This window comes from Arabidopsis lyrata, assembly GCF_000004255.2.
Source record: "Arabidopsis lyrata subsp. lyrata unplaced genomic scaffold ARALYscaffold_1, whole genome shotgun sequence".
Classification (NCBI taxonomy): Eukaryota; Viridiplantae; Streptophyta; class Magnoliopsida; order Brassicales; family Brassicaceae; genus Arabidopsis; species Arabidopsis lyrata.
Window position 1 is genome coordinate 28,753,738 of NW_003302555.1, and position 26,619 is coordinate 28,780,356.

Here is a 26,619-nt window from a genome sequence, read left to right on the forward strand (position 1 = left end):
TATCTAATGCTTTTTCACAAATATTCCTATCATTTTTAATTGATTTCTATGGTCTTTGTTTTCTTCTTCTGCCGTATGTTATGAATTTCACGTTAGTAGATTTAATAAACTTCAAAGGATACATCAGGTTCTAATATAACCCAACTGAATATGAAGTTAATTCACAAGTGTCAAGACATATTTGAGGTTGGGGAATCATCAAGGAAGTCATGAATTTGGGGAATCTTCAAAGAAATATGAAGTGGGAGAATCATCAAAGAAGTATGAAGTTGGTGAATCTTCCAAGCGTAAAAAGTCAGAGGTAATCAAGACTGAGAATGAAAGGAGGTTTCAGAATCCCTCTCAGAGGTAATTTGAAGTTCACCACTCTACAAATACTGTCAACAATGTTTTGGATCATATGCTGATTGGTTACTAATCCAGTGAATGCAGCCAACGTAGAAGAATAATCGAAGATGATCATCTTGGTGAACTTTTTGGAAGATCAGATCTTTCGATTTTCAATATGGTGTGGTTACTTAACTTTAACTTTTATGCCGTATTTACAGTTTAGAAGATGTTTTGTTTTGTGTTCTAAAGTTATTAAAAAATGTTTAGTATAAAAAAGTAATTTATTAATAATTAAACAATGATTGGTTCTTAATATATGTGAAAACTCTAAAACATCAATCTTTTAGGAACAGAGGGAGTACTAAACATTTTTTAATAACTTTGAACCAATAGTATTAGAAAACAGTTAATCATTACGTCTTGAAGTTTACGATATATTAATTTTAATCAATAAAAAATAAAACAAAAACCTAAAAAATCAAACTTGGTGGAACAAACTAAAACTTTAGAACATCAAATATCTAGGAACGGAGGGAGTATATAAAAGGATACACTTAGGCATGGGCATAAAACCCGAAATCCGAAAACCGATCCGAAACCGATCCGAAAAATCCGGAACCGAATCCGAACCGAAAAGTTACAAAATCCGAACGGATAATGAATTCTCCTATCCGAATTACCCGAACCGAACCCGATCCGAACCGAAAACCGAAAGGATATCCGAAAACCGGAAATAAAAATTATATATCCAAAAATATTAGTTATATTTAGTTGTAATTTTATAGCAAATAACAAAAATATCCTAAATATCCTAGATTTCGGAAAAATTTTAGTTATATTTGTTAAAATTATACATATTTTTGCAAAATTTAACCAAATTTTAGTAAGATTAAACCAATTTTTATTAACATTGAACTATTTTTAAGTTTTTTTTTTCCCAAAAACCGATCCGAATCCGACACCTATCCGAACCGAAACCGAACCGATGACTCATAAAATCCGAACGGATAATAAATTCTCCTACCCAAATTATCCGAATCCGAATATATCCGAACCGAACCCGAACCGAAAAATCATAAAATCCGAACGGATAATAAACTCTCATACCCGAATTATCCGAATCCGAATATATCCGATCCGAATCCGATTTGAAATCCGAATGCCCTGGCCTAGATACACTTATGAGAAGAAAAAAAAAAAGATTTAATAAACTTCATACTTACTTGAATAACGTTAACTCAAAGTTAAGAAGCAAAAAAAAAAACACACACACAAATCGGACCGTTTTATAATGATCATTCTTCCAAATCGGACCTACCAATTAACGCAAGGTTAGGTCACCAATTCTTTTTGGATAAATTATTGAAAGGGAATCAAAACGGCACGCCGTATGTCTTGGCTGGAGGAAAACGACAGCACATCTGTCGTAATTAGTATAATCATTAACAGAAGGAAAAAATTGAATAATTAAGTTATGATGAACAAAGATAATTATAAAGGGTTTCCCACCGACAAAACTGGAGAAGTTGTCGTGTGAATTAGGAAGCAACCTGGTCTATTCAACATAATATATCAAAACTGGAGAAGTTGTCGTGTGAATTAGGAGTATAATATTTTTTACATTGTTACACATTCCTTCTTCTTTTTTTGGCTTATTTATTTATTAAGACCATAAAATCGTAATTGCACAATAAAATGGTTGTATTTGTTGAGTGATAGAGAACTAATTGAACTGTGAATATACAGAATAACAAAATTTTGATATTTGTGGTGTTAAATTTCTGAAACCAATATATGGCTGAACCTGAACATGACTTAAGATTCGCTGTATCATTTATACAAGAAAAATAATTTAATATTACGAATTATGAACAAGTTAATAATTTTATTACGAATTATAATTATACCAAAGAAATTAAATGTTTTTTTTAATGACATTAAATGTCTTTGTCACCCATACTCGGTTCTTGCTGGCACTTGCTTGACAGTTCAAGTAGTTTAAGATTCAGCTGCCAAAGATAGAATAGAAGTTTCTCACACAATCAACTGCATACAATAGCACACACTTACACGAAACAGAGACACACAAAAAAAAGCAAGTACGAGTTGAGATCTCGAATGTATATTATTTTTACTATCTAGTATGATAAAATATAAGTTAGCACAAAATTTGTGTGCGTCGTCGTCGATCATGAGAAAAATCAAGTTAATAGTTAAGAGAAATCAAAAACAGCGAAACACACATGATCATGAGATGTTCAACGTATAAGTTATCTCATATATTAGTTGCAACTTGCAAACCACGTACAATAATTGATAACAATGATTTATATTATTAAATAAAATATCACAAACTTTTAAGTACTCGTTCATACATATACTGCATAGTAATTCCAAGTTTTTTTTTCCCATGCAGTAAACATATAACATATACGCTTAAACAAATAGAACAAGTGAACAACTATTGGATTCACGAGCTCCTACGCAATTTGGTATTTTTAGGTGGTAGATTTTTTTCTTTTTTGAGTTTTAAATGTGGTACAATTTGATTACATGGGGAATAATAAACATTTTCCCTCAATAATATTACACCGAAAACGTTCTTTAAATTAATTTACGTAAAAAACACCTATTCTTCTTATATAAAACAAAAACACACCCATTTTCTGTAAACAAATTTGCTTTCTTTTCGTATTCATATTGACTTTGTTTTAGTAAAGGAAACACACAATTACGTCGTCCTCTTTTAATTTCTTTAATATATACACTTGGAAAAAAAGCCGGAGAAAAAAACGTTAAAAGTAAGAAAACGATCAAATTCAGCAAAAGCGATGATGGGACAATTTAAAGAGTAAAGAGCCAATCATAGCCATTACCCAACCTCCATAGTGATTACCATTGTATAAAATTAAAAGCAACCTTTAAAAATATATTTCATCCGTTTCAAAATATAAGACGTTTTGGAGAAACTTTTTTGTTTCAAAATATAAGTCGTTTTCAAATTTCTATGCAAATTATATATTATTTTAATATTTTATGATTATTTTTATAATACAGTTTCTTTTATGATTGGTTGAACTTTTAAAAAATAGATATTTTTAATCGGCGTGTTTTTAGCTAAAACGCCTTATATTTTTAAACGGAGAGAGTATCATTAAAGAAATGAAATTCAAAAAATACGAAACAAAATCAATGATACAACCTCCAACGAACAAATTATTATGAATAAATCATGGGTCAAACTCAAACCATAATCATGATACACTAACAAATGAACAAAAAATTATTGTGGATATATTTGGAAGGATCATAATAATACTGTAATTAATGTTCATATTATTGAGAAGAAAAAAAAGAAAGAAACAAATGAGCCTAATCTTTATTTATATATTGCTAAAATCGTGCTTGACAGCTTTATTCTGGAGCAAAATGAAACAGTACATAATTTTTACTTCACGAAAAATTATTAGATTTCAAAAATAAACACAAAAAAATTTCTAGATTTCTCTTTTTTTTTAAAGCTTTTTTACAAGACTAGATTTTGGCATATTGTTCTAGAGAGATAGAGAGAGGAAGAAGATGAGGGAGAATTGGGCGGTGGTAGCTCTGTTTACACTATGCATTGTTGTAGGATTTGAGCTTAGATTCATCCATGGAGCCACAGATGCATCAGACAGTGAGTTTCTTCTTCTTCACTTTTTCTCCGCTTTTGATTGATTTTAAGCTTATTGGGTTGTTCAAAGTCTCAATCTTTTTCGTATATCCTTCAATTTTATTCTGTTTTCATTCTTTACCCCAAAGTTTCAGTCTTTGGGTAATGGTTTTTCTCCAAATCTCAAATCTTTTTAGTTTTTTTGGACTAAATCTTGAACCTTTCTTCTTCTCTGTTAGTTTCTAATCTTGAGAACAAAGCATTTTTTTTATAGAATCTTGATGATCTCATCAAGTCATGGATCCTAACAAGCTTTTGAAGTGGACTTGAAAGCAGAAACTGATTTATGGTTAAGTTTGTGTTGATTGGATTGTGTTTTAATGGTCTCTGTTTTCAAATTTGTGCAGCTTCAGCATTGAACACATTGTTCAGTGGTATGCATTCTCCAGCTCAGCTAACACAGTGGACTGCAGCAGCTGGTGATCCTTGTGGCCAGAATTGGAGAGGCGTAACTTGTTCTGGCTCTCGAGTTACTCAAATGTTAGTGATTTTTGTATCAATATTCTTGTTTCCTACTTTTTAATCATTTGATTTACATCTAACATAAATTGTGTTATATCTACTTTGGCAGAAAGTTACCTGGTCTTGAGCTCTCTGGAACACTTGGAGGATACATGCTTGATAAATTGACTTCTCTTACTGAGCTGTAAGATCAATCGCTCAAATGCTCCAAACTGTTAATTGAAGTTGTCTTTAGAGATTTTGAGTTTTCTGATTTGTAATCTTTGATGGAACTTGCAGTGATCTAAGCAGCAATAATCTTGGAGGTGATTTACCATATCAGTTTCCTCCAAATCTGCAACGATTGTACGGTCCATCAATTCTCCTTTTTTCCTGGTTTCTAATGTAATATCCGTGCTCTCAAGTTTATAATCGTCGGTGTTTCAGGAATCTTGCGAATAATCAATTCACTGGAGCCGCTGCGTACTCAATTTCTCAGATAACAACACTTAAGTATCTGTAAGTAATTTCTTCACTTCACATTTCTCTAGACATCTCCCATAAAGATGTGAATATTAATGTTTTGTCTTGTGCAAAAATCAGAAATCTTGGTCACAATCAGTTCAAGGGGCAGATAGCTATCGACTTCACCAAGCTCGACTCTCTCACAACCTTGTAAGATCTTAGTAAAGATATGTATTGTACTCACATTTTGATCTCAGTAAGATATTTGACAAAATTACATGTGTTTCAGGGACTTCTCTTTCAATTCTTTCACAAACTCTTTACCGGGAACTTTTTCCTCTCTAACTAGTTTAAAATCACTGTAAGTTTTCGGGAACCTCTGATTAAACTGAAAGTTTACCAAGTTACTAAACATGTGGCTTTTAACTTCACAGATACCTTCAGAACAATCAGTTCTCAGGCACAGTCGATGTCTTAGCCGGTCTTCCTCTTGAGACTCTGTGAGTAACCAAACCTTATTACACGTGAAGCTGGTTTTTCTTAAACATTCATTAACGTTTGGTTCTTCTTAAATGTTCCTCAGAAACATTGCAAACAACGACTTCACTGGGTGGATCCCCAGTTCTTTAAAGGGCATCACATTAATGTAAGTTATCATTTCACACACATTTGCTTGTTTCTTTAAACTTTAATCTCACTTTTCTTGTTTCTTGCAAACAGAAAAGACGGCAACTCATTCAATACTGGACCTGCGCCTCCACCACCACCTGGAACACCTCCAATCCGTGGCTCCCCGAACCGTAAACCCGGAGGACGTGAAAGCCGGTCTAGTGATGATTCGACCAGAAATGGAGATTCCAAGAAATCAGGAATCGGAGCTGGTGCAATTGCAGGCATAATCATTTCATTGTTAGTAGTTACAGCTCTTCTTGTGGCTTTCTTCTTGTTCAAAAGAAAAAAATCAAAGAGGTCATCATCCATGGATATTGAGAAAACCGATAACCAGCCTTTCACTCTTGCTTCAAATGACTTTCACGGTATGCACGCGTATACATTACATTTTGCCTTTGAAAAAGTTGGAACGTAACTTTATTTAATACTCCATATGGTTGCAGAAAACAATTCCATTCAGAGTTCTTCATCAGTTGAGACAAAGAAACTGGATACTTCATTGTCTATTAATCTTCGGCCTCCACCAGTTGATAGAAACAAATCATTTGATGATGAAGATTCGACAAGAAAGCCTACTACTGTCAAGAAATCCACTGTGGTGGTTCCTTCACATGTGAGACTCTATTCAGTTGCTGATCTCCAAATTGCTACTGGCAGTTTCAGCGTAGATAATCTTCTTGGAGAAGGGACTTTTGGACGAGTATACAGAGCTGAGTTTGATGATGGAAAGGTAAAATATTATAAATTGTTATGTAATCCTAATTTCTGTCTTGAATTATGTCATAATGTTTTTGGAAAACGTCTTATCTTTCAGGTTCTTGCTGTGAAGAAAATTGATTCGTCTGCTCTTCCACATGGCATGACCGATGATTTCATTGAAATGGTATCGAAAATCGCCAATTTGGATCATCCAAATGTGACCAAGCTTGTTGGTTACTGTGCTGAGCACGGACAACATCTCATGGTCTATGAATTCCACAAAAATGGATCATTACATGACTTCTTACACTTATCAGAAGAGGAAAGTAAAGCATTGGTGTGGAATTCACGAGTCAAGATCGCTCTTGGGACTGCACGCTCATTGGAGTATATTCCAAAAACAATTCATTGCTTAGCTCATTATTTAAAAAGAAATGAGTATTTTGGTTTAACTGAAATTATTGTTCTTGCAGGTATCTGCATGAAGTTTGTTCACCATCTATAATTGACAAGAATATCAAATCAGCCAATATTTTACTCGACTCAGAGCTGAATCCTCACTTATCAGATTCAGGTCTCGCAAGCTTCCTTCCAACAGCTAATGAGGTTGGATATACAAACTTTTCTCCAAACTCTTAACTATTTCTCAACTTATTTGGTTGCTTAGATCATTCTGATATGTGCAGTTACTAAACCAAACCGATGAAGGGTATAGCGCACCTGAAGTATCAATGTCAGGCCAATATTCTTTGAAGAGCGACGTTTACAGTTTTGGAGTAGTGATGCTTGAACTTTTAACCGGGAGAAAACCATTTGACAGGTAAACTCTATTATGATCAAAGCTAGGCTTGATTTAGATGAGGAATTTGTCTCTGAATTTGAATCTTACAACTGGTTATTACTTGAGCAGCAAAAGGTCAAGATCTGAGCAGTCATTGGTTCGATGGGCGACACCACAATTACATGACATTGATGCTTTAGCCAAAATGGTTGATCCAGCTCTTAAAGGGCTTTATCCTGTTAAATCTCTTTCTCGATTTGCAGATGTTATCGCTCTCTGCGTCCAGGTAAATCATGGTTACAAATAGAATCTTGCAAATAACTTGCAAAATCAAAATCAAGAAAGTCTGTTACTGATTTTGGGTTTTGTTTCTTGACAGCCGGAGCCGGAGTTTAGACCACCAATGTCTGAAGTCGTGCAGGCACTAGTTGTGTTAGTGCAGAGAGCTAACATGAGCAAGAGAACTGTCGGAGTTGATCCGTCACAACGTGCTGGTAATGCCGACACAACCAGTGATTACATGTAAATTCCTCTCCCAAGAGAAAAGACAAACACTTTGCTCCGAAGTCACAGACACAACAAAAAGAAAATTGGAAGATGAAAAGCACACTCACGCATTGTATAATCCCATTGTTTTATTGTAATTGTATGTTCCAAAGTTGTAGCTTCTAGATCCTCTACATGAACATAATTCTTTCTTGTTTTCTTCTACATTGGTTCTATTTGGGCTTGGTTCAATTCTTGATCATCAACATGTTGTCAATTTCAAAGGACTGGTAACTTCAAAAAAAACAACTTAACAGAGAATTTATGGAATCCAAAAGTATCAGACATTGAAGAAGAAAGCAATCGAGTTACTGGAATAAGTAGTAAAACAAGTACTGCAAAAGAGATTGAAGGGGAGAGACGCTGACAAAGAACAAAGAGTGTTTCGGAGTTTTGATTTAGGAGTGTTTCTGACTTCTTCTATCTCTCTCTAATTGTAGACCATATACTTGGGAGTGGCACTGAACTTTTGGTAACCTTTAATGACTTTGTTCACTGCGTCCAGAAAGTCTTTCTCAGTCACAGTCTTTCTCCTAGCTCTGATTGCGTACATTCCAGCTTCAGTGCATACACTTCTGATATCAGCTCCTGCAAAAGACAAGATTAGCAAAACCACCCATGTCAGAACAAATCTCAAGAGATAGAAAAGCTGTTTGATGGTTAAGGGATTAATACCGGTTGAGTTTGGGCAGAGGCGAGCAAGGAGTTCGAAACGGATGTCTCTTTCGCAGTTCATGGTTCTTGTGTGAATCTTGAAGATCTGTGTTCTGCTCTCCAGGTCAGGAAGACCAAACTCAACCTTACGGTCAAGACGTCCAGGACGTAAAAGAGCTGGGTCTAGTGTGTCAGGCCTGGATTGGAGAGTGAATACAGAAACACCAATGAGTCAAGCGGTATTATTGGGTTGTGTAGTTTACTTAGAGATGGTAAGGGGATTGTTACTGACCTGTTTGTTGCCATAAGAACCTTGATGTTACCACGTGCGTCGAACCCATCAAGCTGATTCACAATCTCAAGCATAGTACGTTGGACTTCATTATCACCACCTACACCGTCATCAAATCTTGCACCACCAATGGCATCAACTTCATCAAAGAACACAATGCAAGCTTTCTTGGACCGTGCCATCTGAAAAGAGAGTATTAATCAATTCAGAACAAAATATAGCAGTATTGGCTTCGCAAACTCAGATAGCAAAAAGGAGTGTTTTCAATCAATTACCTGAAACAGTTCACGAACCATCCTAGCTCCTTCACCAACATACTTCTGAACAAGCTCACTGCCGATAACCCTGATAAAGCAAGCATCGGTTCTATTGGCCACAGCTCTCGCCAGAAGAGTTTTACCAGTACCAGGAGGACCGTAGCAGAGAACACCCTTGGGAGGATCAATTCCAAGCTTCACGAATTTCTCTGGATGAAGCATTGGCAGTTCAACAACCTGCATCAGCAAAGACGACAAAACTTTTAACAATTTATTTGTTGAAAATATTACATCACACCACTCAGTTTAACTTTAGTAAAACATTGCAAGATAAGGACAGGGGATATCAACAAAAGTTCAACATACCTCTCGCATCTTCTCAATCTGCTCCTTACAGCCACCAACATCATTGTAAGTTACATCAGGTTTCTCTTCGACTGTCATCATGGTCACGCTAGGATCGATTTTCGGAGGTAGAGGAATCTGAATCTGATATTTATTCCGATCAACTCTGCAAGTATAAATCAGAGACAGAACGTTCTCATAAGTTATCATCCATATTAGAAATGTACAATGGCAAAAGGGGTTGATCTGAAGCAAATAAAACATAGAAAGATACAATGGGGAACTGATAATTAAGCAGATAAAAACTCAGCTCATAAACAGAACATACCCCACACGCATGCCTTCTTCAATATCAGTGGGAGAAACTTTATCGCCAAGTCCAACAACAAACTGGAATTAAGAACCAAAACTAAATCAGTATAACCAAACATCAAAAAGGTTCTAAACCACACAATTTATTATGCAGTAACAGCAGCCTAGAGATATAAATGTACCTTAGCAATTTGTTTGACATTTATGACGTATTTTGCATCTTCAGTGTTTGGACTTATTATCTTTGTGCATCTCGCAACCTGGATAGAGAAAACGTTTACCCTTAATCCCTTATAGTTACCATAACATAGAAGAAGACGTTTCAGAAAAACTATCTAAGAAAGAATGCTTACCTGCAGAGGTTGCTCTTCTTGCATCATTTGCTTATCAGATACAAGATCCCATTGACTGGGAGGAGCTAAACCAGTATCAGACTCCTTGATACCTGAAAGTTTCAATATAAACAACCAATAACCATTTAAGTCATTCCGTTGACAGAAGTCACTAGCTAATCAAAGTAAGCCCAACACTTGAGCAACAGAGAGTGTGCACATACCACATAGATCGTTGATCTTCTTGGCGAGATCCTTAATTTCTTTCTCCACTTTCTTGATAGGTGCAGAGTAAGGCCCTAACCCCTGCAGATAATGAGATTTAAGAAGCTCAGTAACAAAACATATGGAGAGAAAACAGAGACAACTAAGTATCACTATGAATGTTTCCACTTAGACTAATTCAAATAGTGAATCAGATTCACTCATCTAAGTAGTAAATAGCACAAAACTGAACTAAGTATACCAATCAGGCTCATCAAAGAGCAACTAAAACGAATCTAGCTCAAATTCAAGAAAACAAACCTAGCAAATTTGACTATGAATGTTTCCACTTCGCCTAATCCGAACAGTGAGGCAGAGTCACGCGAAACTACTCATCTAAGCAAAAAATTGAACTAAATAGAACAATCAAGCTCATCAGAGAGCAATCACTAACGAATCTAGCTCGAAATTACTCAGGAGAAAACATCAAATTGGTTTGCAAAGAGACGAAACCTTCACATTCGAGAAACTAAAATCTACACTGGATCCGAATTCTCCGATGAATCAGAAGAGTAAAAATCTGAAACCCCAATCAAAATTTAGGGTTCTAAAAGGGGACGGCTTACATAAGTCTTGAGGAGAGCGATATCATCTTCGTCAAGGGGACGAGGATTCTTCTCGTCTCTGATCTCATCTTCAATATCTCTCACCATTTTCGCCGGATTTCGAAGTCGGAGATTTGAGATTCCAAAGGATGAGAGAAATTGAATTTATGTGTCTTGTTGGAGAGGAAAAGAAAGCTCTAATTTCCGTTTAGTCTACTAGTATCAGAAACGAATAATATAGGCGAAGAACCACACGTGCCGCTCCCACGTGTAAACTGGGCTTTTTAAGCGAGGCCCATATTTTCTGTCTTGTTGGAGAGGTCAGAGCAAATAATCCCACGTGCCAGTCAAACTGAAGTGAGCAAAAAATTCGCAACCAAAAAACTAACCCAAATCAAACCGAAACTGAACCGCAATTTGTTTTTTAATTCAAAAATTCGGGTAACCAAAACGAAATTGAAACAAATATCAAACCGTATCAAAACTGGACTCGGATCAAACCTAACTAAATTACAAATGGTTTTATATACTAGATTACCGAATGAACCAAACCGAAACTAAACCATAAACCAAACCGGATTGCCTACAACCACCACACGTGTAAACTGGGCTGTTAACTGCGGCCCATATTTGAGTTTTTGTTTTCGTATCTTTTTATTCTTTTTTTTCTTTTTTGTGTAATTCTTGCTTCATCAACAATTCTGAGAAGCTTATTTTATCCTTAAGAGTTTCCTTGTAGTTCAAAAAATTCAACTGTTTCCAAGTAACAGAAGTTTTTAAAGCAACAAGGAATCAAAAGACAAAAAAAAAAAGAATTGGAGCGTAAGTTATAGCTTCAAACAGCTAAAATTGGGTTCTAAAAAAGAAGCCTAAAATGCCAAAATAGTTAGACAAGATTGCGATATTTAAGAACATCGTTCTTATTGAGATCAAAGGATTTGCAAATCTCTACTATGGTCGCCTCGTCGAGTCCTTCCTCGCTAGCGTCACGAATTAGCTGATATAACTCTTCTGATGGAAGCAAAATCTGTTTCATGAAAAAACAAACACAAATAAGAACCAAAAAAAAAAAACCTTTTTGATTGAGTTTCTTTGATGACAGAGAGATCAGCTTACACATGTGGGAGATTGCAATTTTTGTTCCGGCTTCTTCTTGTTCTTGCTTTCGTCTGCATCATCAGTTGAGTCTGGTTTATCAGGATTTGACTCGTTTGAGATAAGCTTAAGCAGCTTCTCACTTCCCTGAAATGTCAATTAAGATGATTTCGGGCTTATATAGTTTATATACTCTTGATAATGGAATTATCTATGGAGAAGTTATGACAGACCTGAAGAGCCCGCCAGTGAGAATATGTGCGGAATAAGACCCAGAAGAATGGTATGTTTGGTAGTGGCAATACCTAATTGGAAAGAACAAAAGGGTTTGGTGGTTATGAGACTCTAAGAAAATAAACGAGTTAGTTGCTAAGGTTCATCAGGGCTAGCTTCATACTATACATACCATAAATGCACTGGTCAATGGAAGCAAAGTAACTGAACCAACTAGGTACTTCTTGTGCAGGATTGTTCCACTGCAAATCCAATTAAAAACATTCGCGTTAGAAGGAACAGGGATTCTGAGTCTATTACAAGTGAAAACCGGATATATGTTTCATCATTTGATTGCAAAGTGATTTACCTCATGGCGATGTGCCGTAGTCTCCTGCGTACGAGTCTAGGATCTAAACTGAAACATTTGACATGGATTAGCTAAAACAGGTAACCAATCCGAATTCACCAGAATATATACTCATGAAGACATAATCAAAACATTCATTAGAGAGATATTGGTCCTCAAGTTTACAGAATTTCAAGAAAAGGAGAGTAAATAGAACCTGGGAGGATAAGTGACTTGTACAGAAGTGACCTCCTTCGATATAGACTTCAAGAAAATCTCAGATGGCTTAACACGAGCCAGAAGCTTCAATCCAAACCTATTCATTCCAACCACAACTTGACATTAATAAGCCTATCAACAAACATAGACCAAAGCCTCAAGAAATGTCTCAGAATACAAAAAGGTATAGAATTTACAAACCCATGAATCTTGTTCTTTATTGATCCATCAGGCGATTTCTCAAGACCCACCCAAGCTTTATTCATCTAACGATTACAACAACAACACCATTTCTTCAAATTTAGTATTGGAGAAATCAAGGAAGGAGACTGATTAAAAAAAGCCCTTCTTTTATCTCATTTCTAGTGGTCCTAGATGAGGTTAGTTGTCAAAAACCTTTAACCAGAAACAAAACCAAAAGCTTTATTCATTGGTCGGAACTTTCTACACCAATAAATCTTACTAGACGCCACAAAAACACACGGGTATGAATTATATATAGAGAAAAAGTTTCAATGTAAATTTTTACCTTGTCAGAGATGAAATCGACGAGAAGCTCTGCGTTGGCATTGATGGGTTTCGATTCAGATGATATTTTCTTCCATAAACCTCGTACAGTGGTCGGAGTAACTCCAGACGGTGATTGAGCAGCGAAAGGATCAACAGATCTGCTGAAACACCACTTCTTCCCTTTAATCGGGAAAACCACCAATCTCGCTCTCATGATCACTTAACTACGAAAAAGCTCCGATCTTTAGTTAGGATTTATTAATTTGTCATCTGGGTATTGCTTTAAACGACGTGGGTTTATGTATATTCAAAGGAAAAATCGAAACTTTTTAAGGTAATTATAGCGATGAGACCGACAAAGCCTAAAATATTTCACGAGGAAAGACGAAAAGAAGCGGCGGCGCGTCTCTGGGCATATATGGACAAGCAAGATTTATATACAAGGGTCTTTGAAATCGACTTAAAATTTGGAATAACAAAAAGGGGAGTTGTCTTTTAAAAATTGTGGATCAGAATTGGCATGATAATGACAGATTAGAAGCAATAACAAATGGTTAGTACTTAATTTAAGGGACTGAAGAAACTTTCATATAGTAATCTCGGGATTATATTAGAAGAAACTGTAGCATGGCTTTATTGTATGATATACATCACTAGTAAACTATGCACAAAAGAGGAAGAGAATTAGGCTGTTTATGATGAGAACTCACAATCACAAGACAGAGACTAGTTTGCGTGTTAATCTTTTATTCAGGATCTGCTACAAAATTAGGGTGCTCGTTTGCGCAGAGATACTCATCGCATTCTGAAGCAGTTCCCCAATCTTTTCTGAGTCTGAGGATATCCTCTGTAAAAGTGGAACCCGAAGCACCAACGAAAACGCTTGACATTGCGCATATCGTCTTGTCCAACATTGCTTCCACCTTTAAAATAAGTGAAAATCCCAAGTGTGAGTTTGTTGATCCGTGTATGATCCATTCTTTCAAATCCCCAATATGAAGAAGGAAAGCGAAGAGCAGAGATGTTACCTGTGGGTCGCCCTCGAGACCATGTCTGTATAACAATGCATCCCATTTCTCAGCTGAATCACGAGCTGGTCGCTTCACAAGGGGGACAGTCTTTCCATTCAGGATCAACAGCGATTGTAGCAGACCAGTTTCGCTTTCGGCTGCATCAGTAGAAAGGTATATAACCGGTGCCTCGACCTTCTCAATCAGACGAGTGATGCAGTTAGCAGCTTGAGGAATGGGGTAAAAGCAACTTGGATTCTTGGCATTACTGGCACAAGACGAAAATATCTTAGCTAAGGTTCCTGATTTAATTTTCATAATGTAATGAACTGAGCTTCACCAAAAGCTACTATGAAAATTAAAAACAATGCATCTTAAACACCATAAAGAAAAGACGCTATTAAGAAAATAGTATTCTTGGTACAAGAGATATAAACTCATAATGCCCATATTCATAACTGATAACCTGCTCAACAGAATTCGCCTCAACTTGTAGATGTAGAACTCCAATTATTCATTCACAAAAGCACAGCCACACTTCTAAATGTTTACCATATCATTAATGCTAATATCCTATAATTTGGTCCAGACTAAGATACCTACATTGTCATCCAATGTAGAATTTGGTAATTTTCAACTACCATACTACGACTACTACCAGAGAACTTAAAAACAATCAAAAAGTAGAAAATAGACCATACCAAAACTTCAAGAATCCATGCCTACGGAAATGAAGAGCAATGTAGTTCTTGCCAAGGAAAGTCTGAATAAATCTCTGTGCAGTCAGCAAAATTAGCCGGTTTGGTTCAATCAAAGTCCTACACTTGTGAGCCACAGGACCACCAGGCTGCATCACCCACTCTCTCTCAACATTAGCATAGAACACATCCCCAATCGCAATAAGATCGTCATCTGATCTGAAATTAGTCTCCACTTCCTCAGCTGTCTTGTTGCTTGGACTCGCAATATCTTCTTCCCATGGTGTGTCTAGCTTCCCTCCAATGGTGATCCCCAAAGCTTTCAACTTTGTAATATGCTCTTTATCTACATAACAAGGCTCCGGTTTCGAGAAGTAACATATGAATCTATTAATATGAACATGATGATGCTTCTTCCTATTCTTATCCTTCTTCCAAAACTCCTCAAAAGAAACCACTACATTCCTCCCCAAACAAGTATTGATTCGATCAATATCGATAATTCTACTGTAATGGTAATCAAATCTATGACTAGGGATCACAAGAACACGTTTCAGCAATGCTGCAAAGAACATATGCTTCTCCAAGCAAATCAAGTGATTACTCATTTGACCAGACAAACAAATAGCGAACAGAAACTTATCCGGTCTCGGCTTCCATTGAATCGTCTTCCTCCCATTCAACTTCTGATCCACTTTCCGGCAACTTCCGCCGGCGAAGTAAACATCTGATGAACCACCAATTTCAACATTTCCAGTTTTATGCGGAGAGAGTAATGCATTTTGGATCTGCCTATTCAACGAAATCTGCCGGAAAACTGCAGATTTCACGTCTTCGATTGTTGATAAATTCGATAAAGTATGGTTCCAGATAGAGAAGAGATCGCTCTCTTGCTTCCTGAGAAGATACAGTGCTTGAAGATCCGATTCATGAGCCCGACCCGTTAATGTATTTGACCGGAACACAGAATCAGGAACTCTGACGGAGAAGTAATTGCTGAAATCAGTAGATAAGTAAATGAGGATGATGACGATAGGAAGGAAGATAACAATGGACTGTTTCTTAGTGAGATTGAGCTTAAGATTCCGTCGTAAACGTGATCGGAGACTCTCCACATCGAAGGTAGGTCGTTGTTCAGCCGCCGCGTCGCTGACACGAAATTGGTCGATTTGAGAATCTGATTCCTCGAGAAGATTGTGGAGATCGCTTTCTTCATCTGGAGATGACAATGACGACGAAGAAGACACCGACGAGGAATCTTTCACCATTGATGAAGTAACGCAGTCGTTGCCGGAGATCAACCCGGAAACCGTCGACCCATATAACTAGACTTTTATCCGAGATCCGACCCGGCTCACACCACGTGGCTTTTCTTCATTCACATTAAAAGATAATTAATACGACGTTGTTGATATAAGATATCTAAAAAGGCCTTGTTGTAGCCCAATAAAAGGTGATATGGCTCGGGTTATCGGTAATCAAATTGAATGACCCGGTTCACATTTTAAAGAAAGATAAATTGTAATTCAAAGTGATTCGTTACTTAGTGTTCTAAGATGATCATGTAATAGTGTTACTGTTACATTATGTTTAACCAGTATCAGACTCCTTGATACCTGCAAGTTTCCATATAAGCAACCAAGAACAAGTTTAGTCATTCGGTAAACTCTGAAATAATTCTTTGATTGATAGGTTATGAGAATACACATATTTATACAGAGGCAAGACATAATTAGAGTATTAATAATTACATTTTAAAACCTAAACTAATTATTTTTAACATATACTCCTATACACCCCCTCAAGATGGAGGTACCGGAGTAACGCCAATCTTGCGACAAGCTTGTTGAAAACGTGTTCTCGGTAGCTCAAGTGCTGTACTTTGAATCTTTGATTCGCTAGTGACTTCTGTTTACCGAATGACTAAACTTGTTTTTGGAGAGGCCAGAGAAAATAATCCCACGTGTATATTATTGGGCTGTGAAACGCGGCCCATACCACGTGGCTTGTACTGATTCGCGTTTACTTATTACCCTCACTACAAAGGTTACCGTGCTAATATCCTTATAAAGGTTCAGGCCCAGTAGCCCAAAATAGAGTGATACGGGTCGGGTCATTAGAACGAGCCGGGTCTCGTTATCCATCACCTCCCCTGGTTGCTGCGTCAAAGCCAGACAAGTATCTTCGTTGAAGTTTGATATATTGTGTGGCTTATCCTTGTCTGTCTTAAATTCCTGCAAAAACCCTAACCTCTCTATGACAAGTAGAGGAACATAAATCACCTTAATCTTACAAGACATTCTTGTTTTGTCGCAAAGAAGAGGGTTTCAAGTTTCTTCTCTTTTTTTTTCGTTTTCCTGGGCTGAATGAGCTCCCAATGCCTTCTTTAGGTACCTTTTCTGGTAAAGTTTCAATTTTTTCCAACATTTATCCTCTGTCTGATGATTTTACTCTTTTTCTGGCTTTGTGTTTGGTTACTGTTTAGAATTCTACTTCAGTATTGAGACTCTCTTTCTTATCAATTTTGCTTCTTGTCTATTGGGTATCATTCTTGACTAACAATTCTTTGCATTTGCAATCTTGGTCTAAAGAAAGCTAAGCTTTTTAAAATATGACATATTCATAGTTACAAACTTGTTAAATGCATATAAGAAAAGATAAGTGCGTTGCATTTTTTGCCCAGTTTCTTAGCTAATGGAAATGGTTTAATTTTGCAGATATTGCTACTATCCAACCTTCCTTGCAAGCTCATCTTGTTCCATTGGGGGCTCAGAGTATTATCCATGCTAAAACTCTACCTAATCCATGGAGACAATCCTGTTTCTCCAAGAATTTGAAGTTTTACACGGGCCATACTCATGTCCGAAGAGGAAAAGTCCTTATTACTGCAGTGGCCACTCTTGAAACAAAGTATCCGGCTCAGAAAGAAAACGAACAGAGCTCTTCTTTGTCTTCTGCTTCTTCAAAATCCTCAGATGGAAGTGCTGATGATGACAAAGTGGATGACAGAGAAAAGTTGAGAAGGATGAGGATTTCTAAGGCAAATAGAGGGAACACTCCTTGGAACAAAGGCAGGAAGCATAGTCCGGGTAGGTAGTTTTTGCTTACGCGTATCTTCAGCAATTTATCTGCAGTTGCTTCTAATTGGAAACTTTTTCATAATCTTCTTTCTTTTGCGTTTATGCAGAGACCCTACAGAAGATTAGAGAAAGGACAAAGATTGCAATGCAAGACCCAAAGGTGATGTCATGTAAGAATGGTTCTATATGTCTTCTTAGAGGAGTTGCCAGTAGTAACTCTAGTGGAACTTGTACTGGTATTATTCGACCCTTGTTATAGTGTAGTTTGAGGTATATGTACCCTTTAAGAAAGCGGTTGCAGGTAACCTTATGTAATGTTAGGGCGTTTATGTCTGCTCTATGCATCAGAATTTTCAACCCCTCATAGAACCTTTGTGTCTTCGTCCTGCGCAGATCAAGCTGAAATTAGCGAATCTTGGGCATGCACAAAAGTCAGTACCGATTTTTCTTTTGCTTTTAAACTTGTTAGACCTTCTGGTTTTTGTTATGCTTTTGTTATCATAATACTATCTTCCCAAATTTGCATGATTTTTACAGCAAGGAGACACGGATGAAGATTGGGGAGGGAGTGCGGATGCGATGGGCAAGGCGGAAGGAAAGGAGAAAAGTGCAGGAGACATGTCATTTCGAGTGGCAAAACTTGTTAGCGGAGGCTGCTAAAGAAGGATATAGAGACGAAGAAGAGCTTCAGTGGGATTCTTACAAAATCTTGGATCAACAGAATCAACTGGAATGGCTGGAAAGTGTTGAGCAGAGGAAAGCCGCTAAAGGAGCTAAAAGTAACAGAAGAGCGCCAAAATCTCCTGAACAAAGAAGGAGAATTGCAGAAGCAATAGCTGCTAAATGGGCTGATCCAGTAAGTTGTCTAGTCATTTGATCAAATCAACTCTTTTGTTCTTGGCCATATTTAACTCATTTTGATTCTCTGATCAGTCTTACCGTGAAAGAGTTTGCTCTGGCTTGGCAAAATATCACGGTATACCTGTTGGTGTCGAGAGGCGTCGTAGAAGACCAAGGACCGATGCTGAACCTAGAAAGAAGAATCCTACAAAGAAAAGTACAAGGGATTCAGAGTTTGAACGGCAAAGCCAAGTTCAAGTAGTGAAAGTACGGAAGCGCAAAACACCTGTGTATAAAGACCCTTTGGCAAGTTCTAAACTGGAAATGATAAAAAGCATCAGAGCAAAACGAGTGGCTGAAGAATCGAAGAAGATGGATGCTGTAGAACGAGCAAGGTCAGTCCATATAAAACAGAGTTGTTAATATTTCTCTGTTTGGGATTGTGCGTAGAAGTTAACAAGAATTAACCTTTTTACCTCAGGCTTTTGATCTCGGAAGCTGAGAAAGCTGCGAAAGTCCTTGAGATTGCTGCTTTGAAAAGCCCGGTTGCTCAAGCTTCTTTGTTAGAGAGTAAAAAGCTCATAGCAGAAGCAACACAACTGATTGAATCTCTAGAGATGAGGCAGATAGCTTCAGATGAAGATGGGACTTACCCATCTCTTCTCTCACCTCAGCATAATAATACTCTTCTGGAGGTAGACAGTGAATCCGAAACCAAAGATACAAACGATCAAGAACAACAAGGAGAGATCAACGGAACACACACATTCCCGATCAACGGAGAGAGTCTTCACTTGAACATGAGATCTAGCGATTTACCGACATTCAACATAGAAGGTACTACAAATCTGTCTATTTCTGATAAGGAATCCAACACATCCCAGGGAGATAGAGAAGATATCAAACTAGGGATAGTTCCGCAACCAAACGGAACCAGAGTCCATCCACCAGCAGAGTCTAATGGAACTATCAGTCTTGCTGAGAATCATCCTCTTCCGAATGGTTACCACAGGATGGACGAAAAGGCTATATCTTTGGAATCTGGAAACGTAACGAGGAAGTGGGTTCGTGGAAGGCTCGTCGAAGTCACAGAAGCAGCCTAATGTTGTAGCGATTTAGCAGAGAAAAGTCGTATTTTCAGTTAGTGATTCAAAATTTTGGCTTAAATTATTGGTCGTATGCTTGAGAGAAGCAGTTTCCAGTTTGTGATGTGCCAATTGTATCTATAACTCAATTGTATGTCAGAGTTTCAGCTTAGTAAACAATTCTTCATAGCTTTTCCATTATTAAAGAATTATATCATCGGAAATCAACATTAGAATCATAATTCACAACCAAACAAATAAAGCAAAGAGTAACTACCAAGAAACCTCATCAAAAAAATGATGGGGCAATTAGGTGAGTGACCAATTTCAAACAGAAAATTAAGAATATAGCACACTAAAGCCCAAAACAAAGAGAATAACCATTGGGCCTGTGGATATTACCTGAGTAGCCTCCGTACGTGACACGCGCTATCTCCCTGGTAAAAAGAAGGTCGACGTGTCTGGTCTACAAAAGTAGGCTTATAGTAACCTGCCAAGTTGCACAATTTGTCCAATCAGTAACTTAACCATGCGAAAAAACTTACTTCTTTTGAATTTTAAATTCCCCCGAGAAAGATGTGCGGCTGAGATCTTGTACTGCAGTTATTAAATAGACTAGTGAGGCTCTTTTTACTTGCAGAGTACTATCTACATCTGCAAAAAGAATGGATGATGGGGAAAGTAGTTGGACAGTAAATTCAAGGCATCGAAATACTCAGGTAAAAAGCATAGATTCTAGATTCCTTTTATTCCTGTTCTAAACATAGTATGGAATTTATTGCTGCAGACCATTTAAGAACTCATATATATACTTAGCTTTTACACAGATCTTCCTTTACAAACAAGTAAACAATGATATAGTTTCCATTTTTATAGATCTCCTAACCAAACCTATTTTTCTTTATGCGGCAAAGCTTTGTACTAATATCATAAGTTATGTGTAATCCAAACAGCATAATATATAACCTAAAAAATATTTACTCTGTTTTGTCTTTGTAGATGACGGCTCATGATCATGTTCTACTCGTTATTGGAGAATGGGTGAAGGTGGATTCATTTATCTGGAACTTTGAACCTACAACGGTGGAGGGGAACCGGTTCCTTCGCCTGCGGGACTCCATGACATACAAAGAGCTTGCAAGCAAAGTTAAAGAGAAGCTGGGACTCCGAGCACATGACGTCGTTATAAAAATGTCATACCAGTACCCGTCATGGATGGAAATAGACGAAGGCAACGGATCCTCGCCACAGTACATATGTGAAGATAAGGATGTTGAAGTTTTCATCAGAATGAGGCGTTTCATTGAAGAGGTTAACCTGTGTGTCTCTGTGGTGAAAAAAATAACATCCCAAGAGGCTCAGCCAAAGAGGAGGGAGAAGCAGTGGCTGCATTACGTTTCAGCAAACAGTGATGGAGACTCTTCAGAGGATGAATATGATGCCGACTGGCATGATTTTGTACTTAGCGAACACACAACATCACCACAAGAAGGACCTATTGTTGAAGGTGAAACAATTAGATTATGCTCTGTCCCAACAACTGCAGGAGGCATAACTATCCGAGAAACAGAACCTACAATTTGCCCTGCTGGTCCTGCTTGTAAACCTGGTGATAAAGGCAAGGGAGTACTGCAGGAGGCTCCAAATCCTACAGAAGTTGATAGTGATGACGAGCAGGAGAATCAAATTGTTCTATTTTCACAGCCAGATATACCCTCCAGAGTTGAATGTAGCCAAGCAAGGGTGAATGACACTATCAATTCATCACGGGTAGCTGTACGAAGCCCTGTTTCAGATTCTGAATCAACTGGGAGCATTGACGGTGATGGAAATGGAGCAGAACATGTTCCATGTGTGATGTGGGGACGAGTTCAAGAGGCATTGAACAAGATGCTACTAGACAAGAGTGATGATCCGGCCTTGTTCTGTCGTGATGCACCTCCTGTCTTTAATGATGGAAAAGGTGCAGGTACAAAAGAAACTTTTTAACCATACATATATGTCTACATAGTACATCCATTTATAATGTCAATGTTTTCACTACCTAACATTATTATCTAATTGTGTAGATGTTGAAACTGCTTTGGCGGATATAAACTATGAAGGAGACAAGCTGTTTGTCGGACGTGTGTTTAAGTCAAAAGCGGATTGCAAGCTGAAGATTGCTATTCACGCAATCAACAGGAAGTTCCATTTTCGCACCACTAGGTCAACTCCTAAGTTCATGGTCTTGAAGTGTATTTCAAAAACCTGCCCATGGCGGGTTTATGCAGCAAAAGTGGATGCATCTGAGAACTTCCAAATCCGTCAAGCTAAACTGACGCATACATGCACGGTTGATGAGAGGCGTAGCTACCATAGGTTAGCTACAACACAGGTTATAGGTGAGATTATGCAATCTCGATTTGTGAATATCAAAAGAGGTCCCAATGCTGCTGTCATTCGCAAGTTTCTGCTAGATGATTTCCACATCAACATTTCATATTGGAAAGCATGGCGTGCAAGGGAGATTGCAATGGAAAAGTCTATGGGTTCTATGGCTGGAAGTTATGCTCTGTTACCGGCATACATCGCTTTGCTTCAGCAAACTAATCCTGGATCACTTTGTTTTTTGGCCCATTCTGATGATCCAAAAGGTCCTACACGTTTTAAATACCAGTTCATAGCATTGGCTACATCCGTGAAAGGTTATCAATACATAAGGAAGGTCATTGTGGTCGACGGGACATCAATGAAAGGGCGATTTGGAGGATGCTTACTGTCTGCTAGTTGCCAAGACGGGAATTTTCAGGTTTTTCCCTTAGCATATGTTGTCGTTAATAGTGAGAATGATGAAGCATGGGAGTGGTTCTTTAGGCGGTTAAACGTATTTGTCCCTGACACAACCGAGTTGGTTTTTGTTGGTGTCGGATCCCGCACCAGAAGTCCGAGACCAACCAAAGATTGCCACGTAGTCAAGATAATGGCCCATAAAGGATAAAGCCCATTGGACCCGTGAGCCGAGGGAACGGTCGAAGTGGTTGTCACCACTTCGAGAATCCGAAGTGACTGCACTGTGACATGAGTTCGGTGTAGAAGACACGGGTAAGTCGGTTCGAGGACAATTGGGCCAAAAAGGCGAGGCCCATGAAGATCAGAGTCAACTCAAATTCAAACGTTGAGCATTAAAGTCAAATAATCAAAACAGACACATTTAAGAAGGAATAATTGTACTTAATTACTCATTTTATTGTCGTTTCTCTATGTATAAATATAAAGGCCAAAGGCCATGTAAAGGGGATCTTCCTCTGAAGCGAGAAATACGATAGCAATTTTTGTAGCAATTCATAAGCCTTTTACGTTCTTATTTTTGTCCCTCAAGAATAATCTTTCCTACTAATAAAAATACTTGAGTGTGTGAATCCAACATCCACATTTTGGCGCCGTCTGTGGGGACGATAGGATTCTTGAGTGGTCAGATTTTTTCTTTACTACATTTCCGAGATAAGCAACAATGTCCGGAGGAGACGCCGTTGAGACATCATTGGCCGAAACCCTCAAAGCTATGCAGCAAACCATGTCGGACATATCACAAAAGTTCTCGGATGTGGAAAAGGCCGTCAATACGTTGCAAACATCCCAGGTATCTCTTAGTCAAAACGTCAATACTATACAAACTCGTGTTCGCTCTTTAAATGCAGGAAACTTTGTGGGAATCCGAAGAGGGATATTCGAACTCGCCAAGTTCCGCTGAACGAAATGAAACCAGCGGACAAACAACTCCCGGTGCCACTAATAATGTAGTTCAGACGTTGGAAGAAGAGACACAGCTCAGAGATGAAGAACAACTTGCAGCTCAATACGAGCAGGAGAACCTCGACCAGTTCGAGACCATGAGGAAGGTTAACCAGGAATTAAAAGAAATGAAATCAAAATTTCATCAAGCTACAAGTTCGGAGCCAGACATCAATCGAGTCATTGAAGAAGCTAGGCGAACACCTTTCATCTCGCGAATTGCAAGTTTGAGGATCAAAGATTCCCGGAAACTCAAGTTGGACCCTTACAGCGGATTGGAGGATCCAAAAAGCTATCTCGCAGCTTTTCTAATCGCAGCTGGAAGAGTCGAGTTGGATGAAGCTGATGAGGACGCAGGCTACTGCAAGCTTTTTTCGGAGAATCTATGTGGCCAAGCTCTAATGTGGTTCACCCAATTAGAGCCGGGTTCGATCAGCAATTTCGACGAACTATCAGCCGTATTCTTAAAGCAATACTCCATCCTTATGGATAAAAGCGTTTCGGATGCCGATCTTTGGAACTTATCGCAAGGATCTAATGAGTCACTTCGAGTTTTCATCACCAAATTCAAAGGAGTGCTGTCAAAGCTCCCAAGAATCTCGCAGCAGTCAGCTTTATCTGCCCTACGAAAAGGATTGCGACATGATTCAAGGTTTAAAGAAGACTTAATACTTCATAAACCAGACACAATTCAGGATGCACTCTTCCGCGCGAACAACTGGATGGAGGTAGAGGACGAAAAAGAAAGTTTTGCCAAAAGAAATAAGCAAGAAAAGCCGGCAATCACCGTCCCTACCAAGAAGTTCGAGCCTAGGGAGAGCAAAGGACCAAGGAAATTTGGGTCGCAACCCTTCAACAGTACCGTCGGAAAGCAATTCCAAGGGAAAGGAAGATCAAACACTTGGGTCCGTGATGAAAGTCTATATTGCGACATTCATAAAGTAACCGGACATTTAACCAAGGATTGCAGCGTTCTTAAAGGCACCTCGCAGAGCTTTGGGCTAGTGGAGATCTTTCCAAATTCGATATAAAAGATTTTGTGAAGGAATACCACGAAGCAAAGGAAAACTCCAAAGATCAGGATTCCAAAAGACCAAGGTTATCCAACGAGGAAGAACCAAGGAGTTCGAAGGGTAAGATCAATGTGATTCTAGGAGGTTCCAGATTTTGCGGAGATTCGATAAGTTCCATCAAGAAACATAGACGAAATATCCTACTCAAAGCAAGCTTAAGCGAAGAAGTCGATTTTCAAGGTGCATCAATATCATTTAACAAAGAAGAAACGCGGCATCTCGAAAGACCGCATGATGATGCTCTAGTCATTACTCTTGATGTTGCCAACTTCGAAGTATCAAGGATCCTTATCGATACGGGCAGTTCGGTCGACTTGATCTTTTTAAGTACTCTAGAAAGGATGGGAATCAGCCGAGGAGACATAGTAGGACCCCCATCTCCGTTAGTTGCGTTCACAAGCGAGTCAGCCATGTCTCTCGGAACAATCAAGCTACCGGTCCTTGCCAAGAAGGTATCGAAGATCGTGGACTTCGTTGTCTTCGATAAGCCCGCAGCTTACAACATCATCCTCGGGACTCCCTGGATTTATCGAATGAAAGCAGTCCCCTCTACATACCATCAATGTATCAAATTTCCAACATCAAATGGGGTGGAAACAATTCGGGGAGATCAAGAAGCTTCACGGACGTGTTACCTAGCTAGCCACCGTATGAAGATTCAATAGCAATTAACGAAGCCTGCAAAAGAGGGACTAAGAACAAAATTTCCTAGCGGGCAGAAGAAAGATGATGTAGTAATCGAAGTGGTGTTGGAAGAAGACAAGCCGGACCGAAAAATTCGAATTGGGGCAACTTTGACTGGCCAAATAAAAGAAGCTTTGATCGAACTCTTAAGGAAAAACAAAGCATCGTTTGCATGGTCAGCAGCGGACATGCCTGGCATAAATCCAAGTATAATTTGTCATGAACTAAACGTGGATCCAAGCTTCAAGCCGGTGAAACAGAAAAGAAGAAAGCTCGGAGTGGAGCGAGCCAAAATAGTAAATGACGAAGTGGATAAACTTTTGAAGATAGGGTCTATAAGAGAAGTGCAATACCCGGAATGGGTAGCAAACACTGTCGTTGTCAAAAAGAAGAATGGGAAAGATAGGGTTTGCATCGATTTCACACACCTAAATAAAGCATGTCCCAAAGATAGTTTCCCGCTCCCGCATATAGATCGACTTGTAGAGTCCACCGCTGGAAACGAGCTGTTAACATTCATGGACGCCTTCTCGGGTTATAATCAGATAATGATGAACCCCGAAGATCAAGAAAAGACGTCATTTATCACAGATAGAGGTATCTATTGTTACAAGGTAATGCCTTTTGGTTTGAAAAATGCAGGAGCAACTTACCAACGGTTGGTTAACAAAATGTTCCACAATCACCTCGGGAAGACTATGGAAGTCTACATAGATGATATGTTGGTTAAATCGTTAAAGAAAGAAGATCACGTTAAGCATTTGGAGGAATGTTTTGATATTCTCAATAAATATCAAATGAAGCTGAACCCGACGAAGTGCACATTTGGAGTCCCATCCGGAGAATTTCTTGGCTATATCGTGACAGAAAGAAGGATTGAAGCCAATCCAAATCAAATTAATGCCTTTCTAAATATGCCATCTCCAAGAAACTTCAAAGAAGTACAACGGTTGACTGGGCGGATTGCGGCTTTGAATCGTTTTATCTCGAGATCAACAGATAAGTCGTTGCCTTTCTACCAAATTCTAAAAGGGAACAAAGGATTCCTTTGGGATGAGAAGTGTGAAGAAGCTTTTGGGCAGCTTAAGGCATACTTAACCACTCCACCTATACTGTCCAAGCCGGAAGTGGATGAAAAACTTTATTTGTACGTGTCGGTTTCAAACCACGCGGTTAGTGGAGTCTTGGTTCGGGAGGACCGTGGGGAGCAGAAACCAATTTACTACGTAAGCAAGTCAATGACGGATCCAGAAACCAGATACACAATGATGGAAAAACTCGCACTCGCGGTGGTGACTTCGGCCCGAAAGCTGCGCCCATATTTTCAATCCCATTCGGTTGA

At 38.4% G+C, this 26,619-nt stretch overlaps 5 protein-coding genes across 7 annotated transcripts; 2 read left to right on the forward strand and 3 right to left on the reverse strand.

Moving 5' to 3' along the window:
• Positions 1–3,686: 3,686 nt before the first annotated feature.
• On the forward strand, positions 3,687–7,854 carry LOC9327832 (protein STRUBBELIG-RECEPTOR FAMILY 6). Its single transcript, XM_021014748.1, has 16 exons — positions 3,687–4,006; positions 4,390–4,522; positions 4,614–4,688; positions 4,784–4,849; positions 4,931–5,002; positions 5,087–5,158; positions 5,238–5,309; positions 5,383–5,448; positions 5,532–5,594; positions 5,669–5,985; positions 6,064–6,350; positions 6,435–6,706; positions 6,793–6,925; positions 7,006–7,139; positions 7,230–7,386; positions 7,480–7,854. The coding sequence occupies exons 1-16, from the start codon at positions 3,910–3,912 to the stop codon at positions 7,624–7,626; spliced, it is 2,163 nt and encodes a 720-aa protein (XP_020870407.1). The 5' UTR covers positions 3,687–3,909; the 3' UTR covers positions 7,627–7,854.
• A 9-nt stretch (positions 7,855–7,863) lies between these two features.
• LOC9327833 (26S protease regulatory subunit 7 homolog A) lies at positions 7,864–10,860 on the reverse strand. Its single transcript, XM_002894413.2, has 10 exons — positions 10,669–10,860; positions 10,063–10,144; positions 9,860–9,951; positions 9,689–9,766; positions 9,523–9,584; positions 9,216–9,360; positions 8,868–9,086; positions 8,593–8,774; positions 8,322–8,497; positions 7,864–8,234 (listed from the first exon to the last, which is right to left on the reverse strand). The coding sequence occupies exons 1-10, from the start codon at positions 10,753–10,755 to the stop codon at positions 8,077–8,079; spliced, it is 1,281 nt and encodes a 426-aa protein (XP_002894459.1). The 5' UTR covers positions 10,756–10,860; the 3' UTR covers positions 7,864–8,076.
• A 520-nt stretch (positions 10,861–11,380) lies between these two features.
• Positions 11,381–13,508, reverse strand: LOC9330521 (uncharacterized protein C23H3.12c). Of its 2 annotated transcripts, none has more exons than XM_002894414.2 (8): positions 13,053–13,508; positions 12,725–12,789; positions 12,522–12,620; positions 12,326–12,373; positions 12,149–12,218; positions 11,976–12,047; positions 11,764–11,889; positions 11,381–11,674 (listed from the first exon to the last, which is right to left on the reverse strand). In XM_002894414.2, exons 1-8 carry the CDS (start codon positions 13,245–13,247, stop codon positions 11,534–11,536), a joined length of 816 nt encoding a protein of 271 aa, XP_002894460.1. In that variant the 5' UTR covers positions 13,248–13,508; the 3' UTR covers positions 11,381–11,533. The 2 variants fall into 2 exon arrangements, with proteins under 2 accessions (XP_002894460.1, XP_020870408.1); XM_021014749.1 differs by having other exon boundaries at positions 11,641–11,674; positions 11,764–11,816; positions 13,053–13,447.
• A 97-nt stretch (positions 13,509–13,605) lies between these two features.
• Positions 13,606–16,150, reverse strand: LOC9330522. Its single transcript, XM_002894415.2, has 3 exons — positions 14,745–16,150; positions 14,062–14,311; positions 13,606–13,956 (listed from the first exon to the last, which is right to left on the reverse strand). Exons 1-3 carry the CDS (start codon positions 16,007–16,009, stop codon positions 13,780–13,782), a joined length of 1,692 nt encoding a protein of 563 aa, XP_002894461.1. The 5' UTR covers positions 16,010–16,150; the 3' UTR covers positions 13,606–13,779.
• A 759-nt stretch (positions 16,151–16,909) lies between these two features.
• LOC9330523 lies at positions 16,910–19,947 on the forward strand. Of its 2 annotated transcripts, none has more exons than XM_021013279.1 (7): positions 16,910–17,143; positions 17,459–17,830; positions 17,929–17,981; positions 18,215–18,252; positions 18,359–18,677; positions 18,755–19,056; positions 19,143–19,947. In XM_021013279.1, exons 1-7 carry the CDS (start codon positions 17,119–17,121, stop codon positions 19,762–19,764), a joined length of 1,731 nt encoding a protein of 576 aa, XP_020868938.1. In that variant the 5' UTR covers positions 16,910–17,118; the 3' UTR covers positions 19,765–19,947. The 2 variants fall into 2 exon arrangements, with proteins under 2 accessions (XP_020868938.1, XP_020868939.1); XM_021013280.1 differs by having other exon boundaries at positions 16,910–17,131.
• Positions 19,948–26,619: the final 6,672 nt, after the last annotated feature.

Coding starts and splice junctions, on each gene's coding strand:
- LOC9327832 (XM_021014748.1), top strand. CDS start 3,910: ATGAGGGAGAATTGGGCGGTGGTAGCTCTGTTTACACTATGCATTGTT. Junction 4,007..4,389: donor AGCCACAGATGCATCAGACA/GTGAGTTTCTTC, acceptor AAATTTGTGCAG/CTTCAGCATTGAACACATTG. Junction 7,387..7,479: donor TTATCGCTCTCTGCGTCCAG/GTAAATCATGGT, acceptor GTTTCTTGACAG/CCGGAGCCGGAGTTTAGACC.
- LOC9327833 (XM_002894413.2), bottom strand. CDS start 10,755: ATGGTGAGAGATATTGAAGATGAGATCAGAGACGAGAAGAATCCTCGT. Junction 9,087..9,215: donor AGATTGAGAAGATGCGAGAG/GTATGTTGAACT, acceptor TTGCTGATGCAG/GTTGTTGAACTGCCAATGCT. Junction 8,775..8,867: donor TGGTTCGTGAACTGTTTCAG/GTAATTGATTGA, acceptor CTCTCTTTTCAG/ATGGCACGGTCCAAGAAAGC.
- LOC9330521 (XM_002894414.2), bottom strand. CDS start 13,247: ATGAGAGCGAGATTGGTGGTTTTCCCGATTAAAGGGAAGAAGTGGTGT. Junction 12,219..12,325: donor CTACGGCACATCGCCATGAG/GTAAATCACTTT, acceptor TTGGATTTGCAG/TGGAACAATCCTGCACAAGA. Junction 11,890..11,975: donor CTCACTGGCGGGCTCTTCAG/GTCTGTCATAAC, acceptor TTGACATTTCAG/GGAAGTGAGAAGCTGCTTAA.
- LOC9330522 (XM_002894415.2), bottom strand. CDS start 16,009: ATGGTGAAAGATTCCTCGTCGGTGTCTTCTTCGTCGTCATTGTCATCT. Junction 14,312..14,744: donor CATGGATTCTTGAAGTTTTG/GTATGGTCTATT, acceptor GTCTTGTGCCAG/TAATGCCAAGAATCCAAGTT. Junction 13,957..14,061: donor GTCTCGAGGGCGACCCACAG/GTAACATCTCTG, acceptor CTTATTTTAAAG/GTGGAAGCAATGTTGGACAA.
- LOC9330523 (XM_021013279.1), top strand. CDS start 17,119: ATGCCTTCTTTAGGTACCTTTTCTG. Junction 17,982..18,214: donor TTGCAATGCAAGACCCAAAG/GTGATGTCATGT, acceptor CGTCCTGCGCAG/ATCAAGCTGAAATTAGCGAA. Junction 18,253..18,358: donor AATCTTGGGCATGCACAAAA/GTCAGTACCGAT, acceptor TGATTTTTACAG/CAAGGAGACACGGATGAAGA.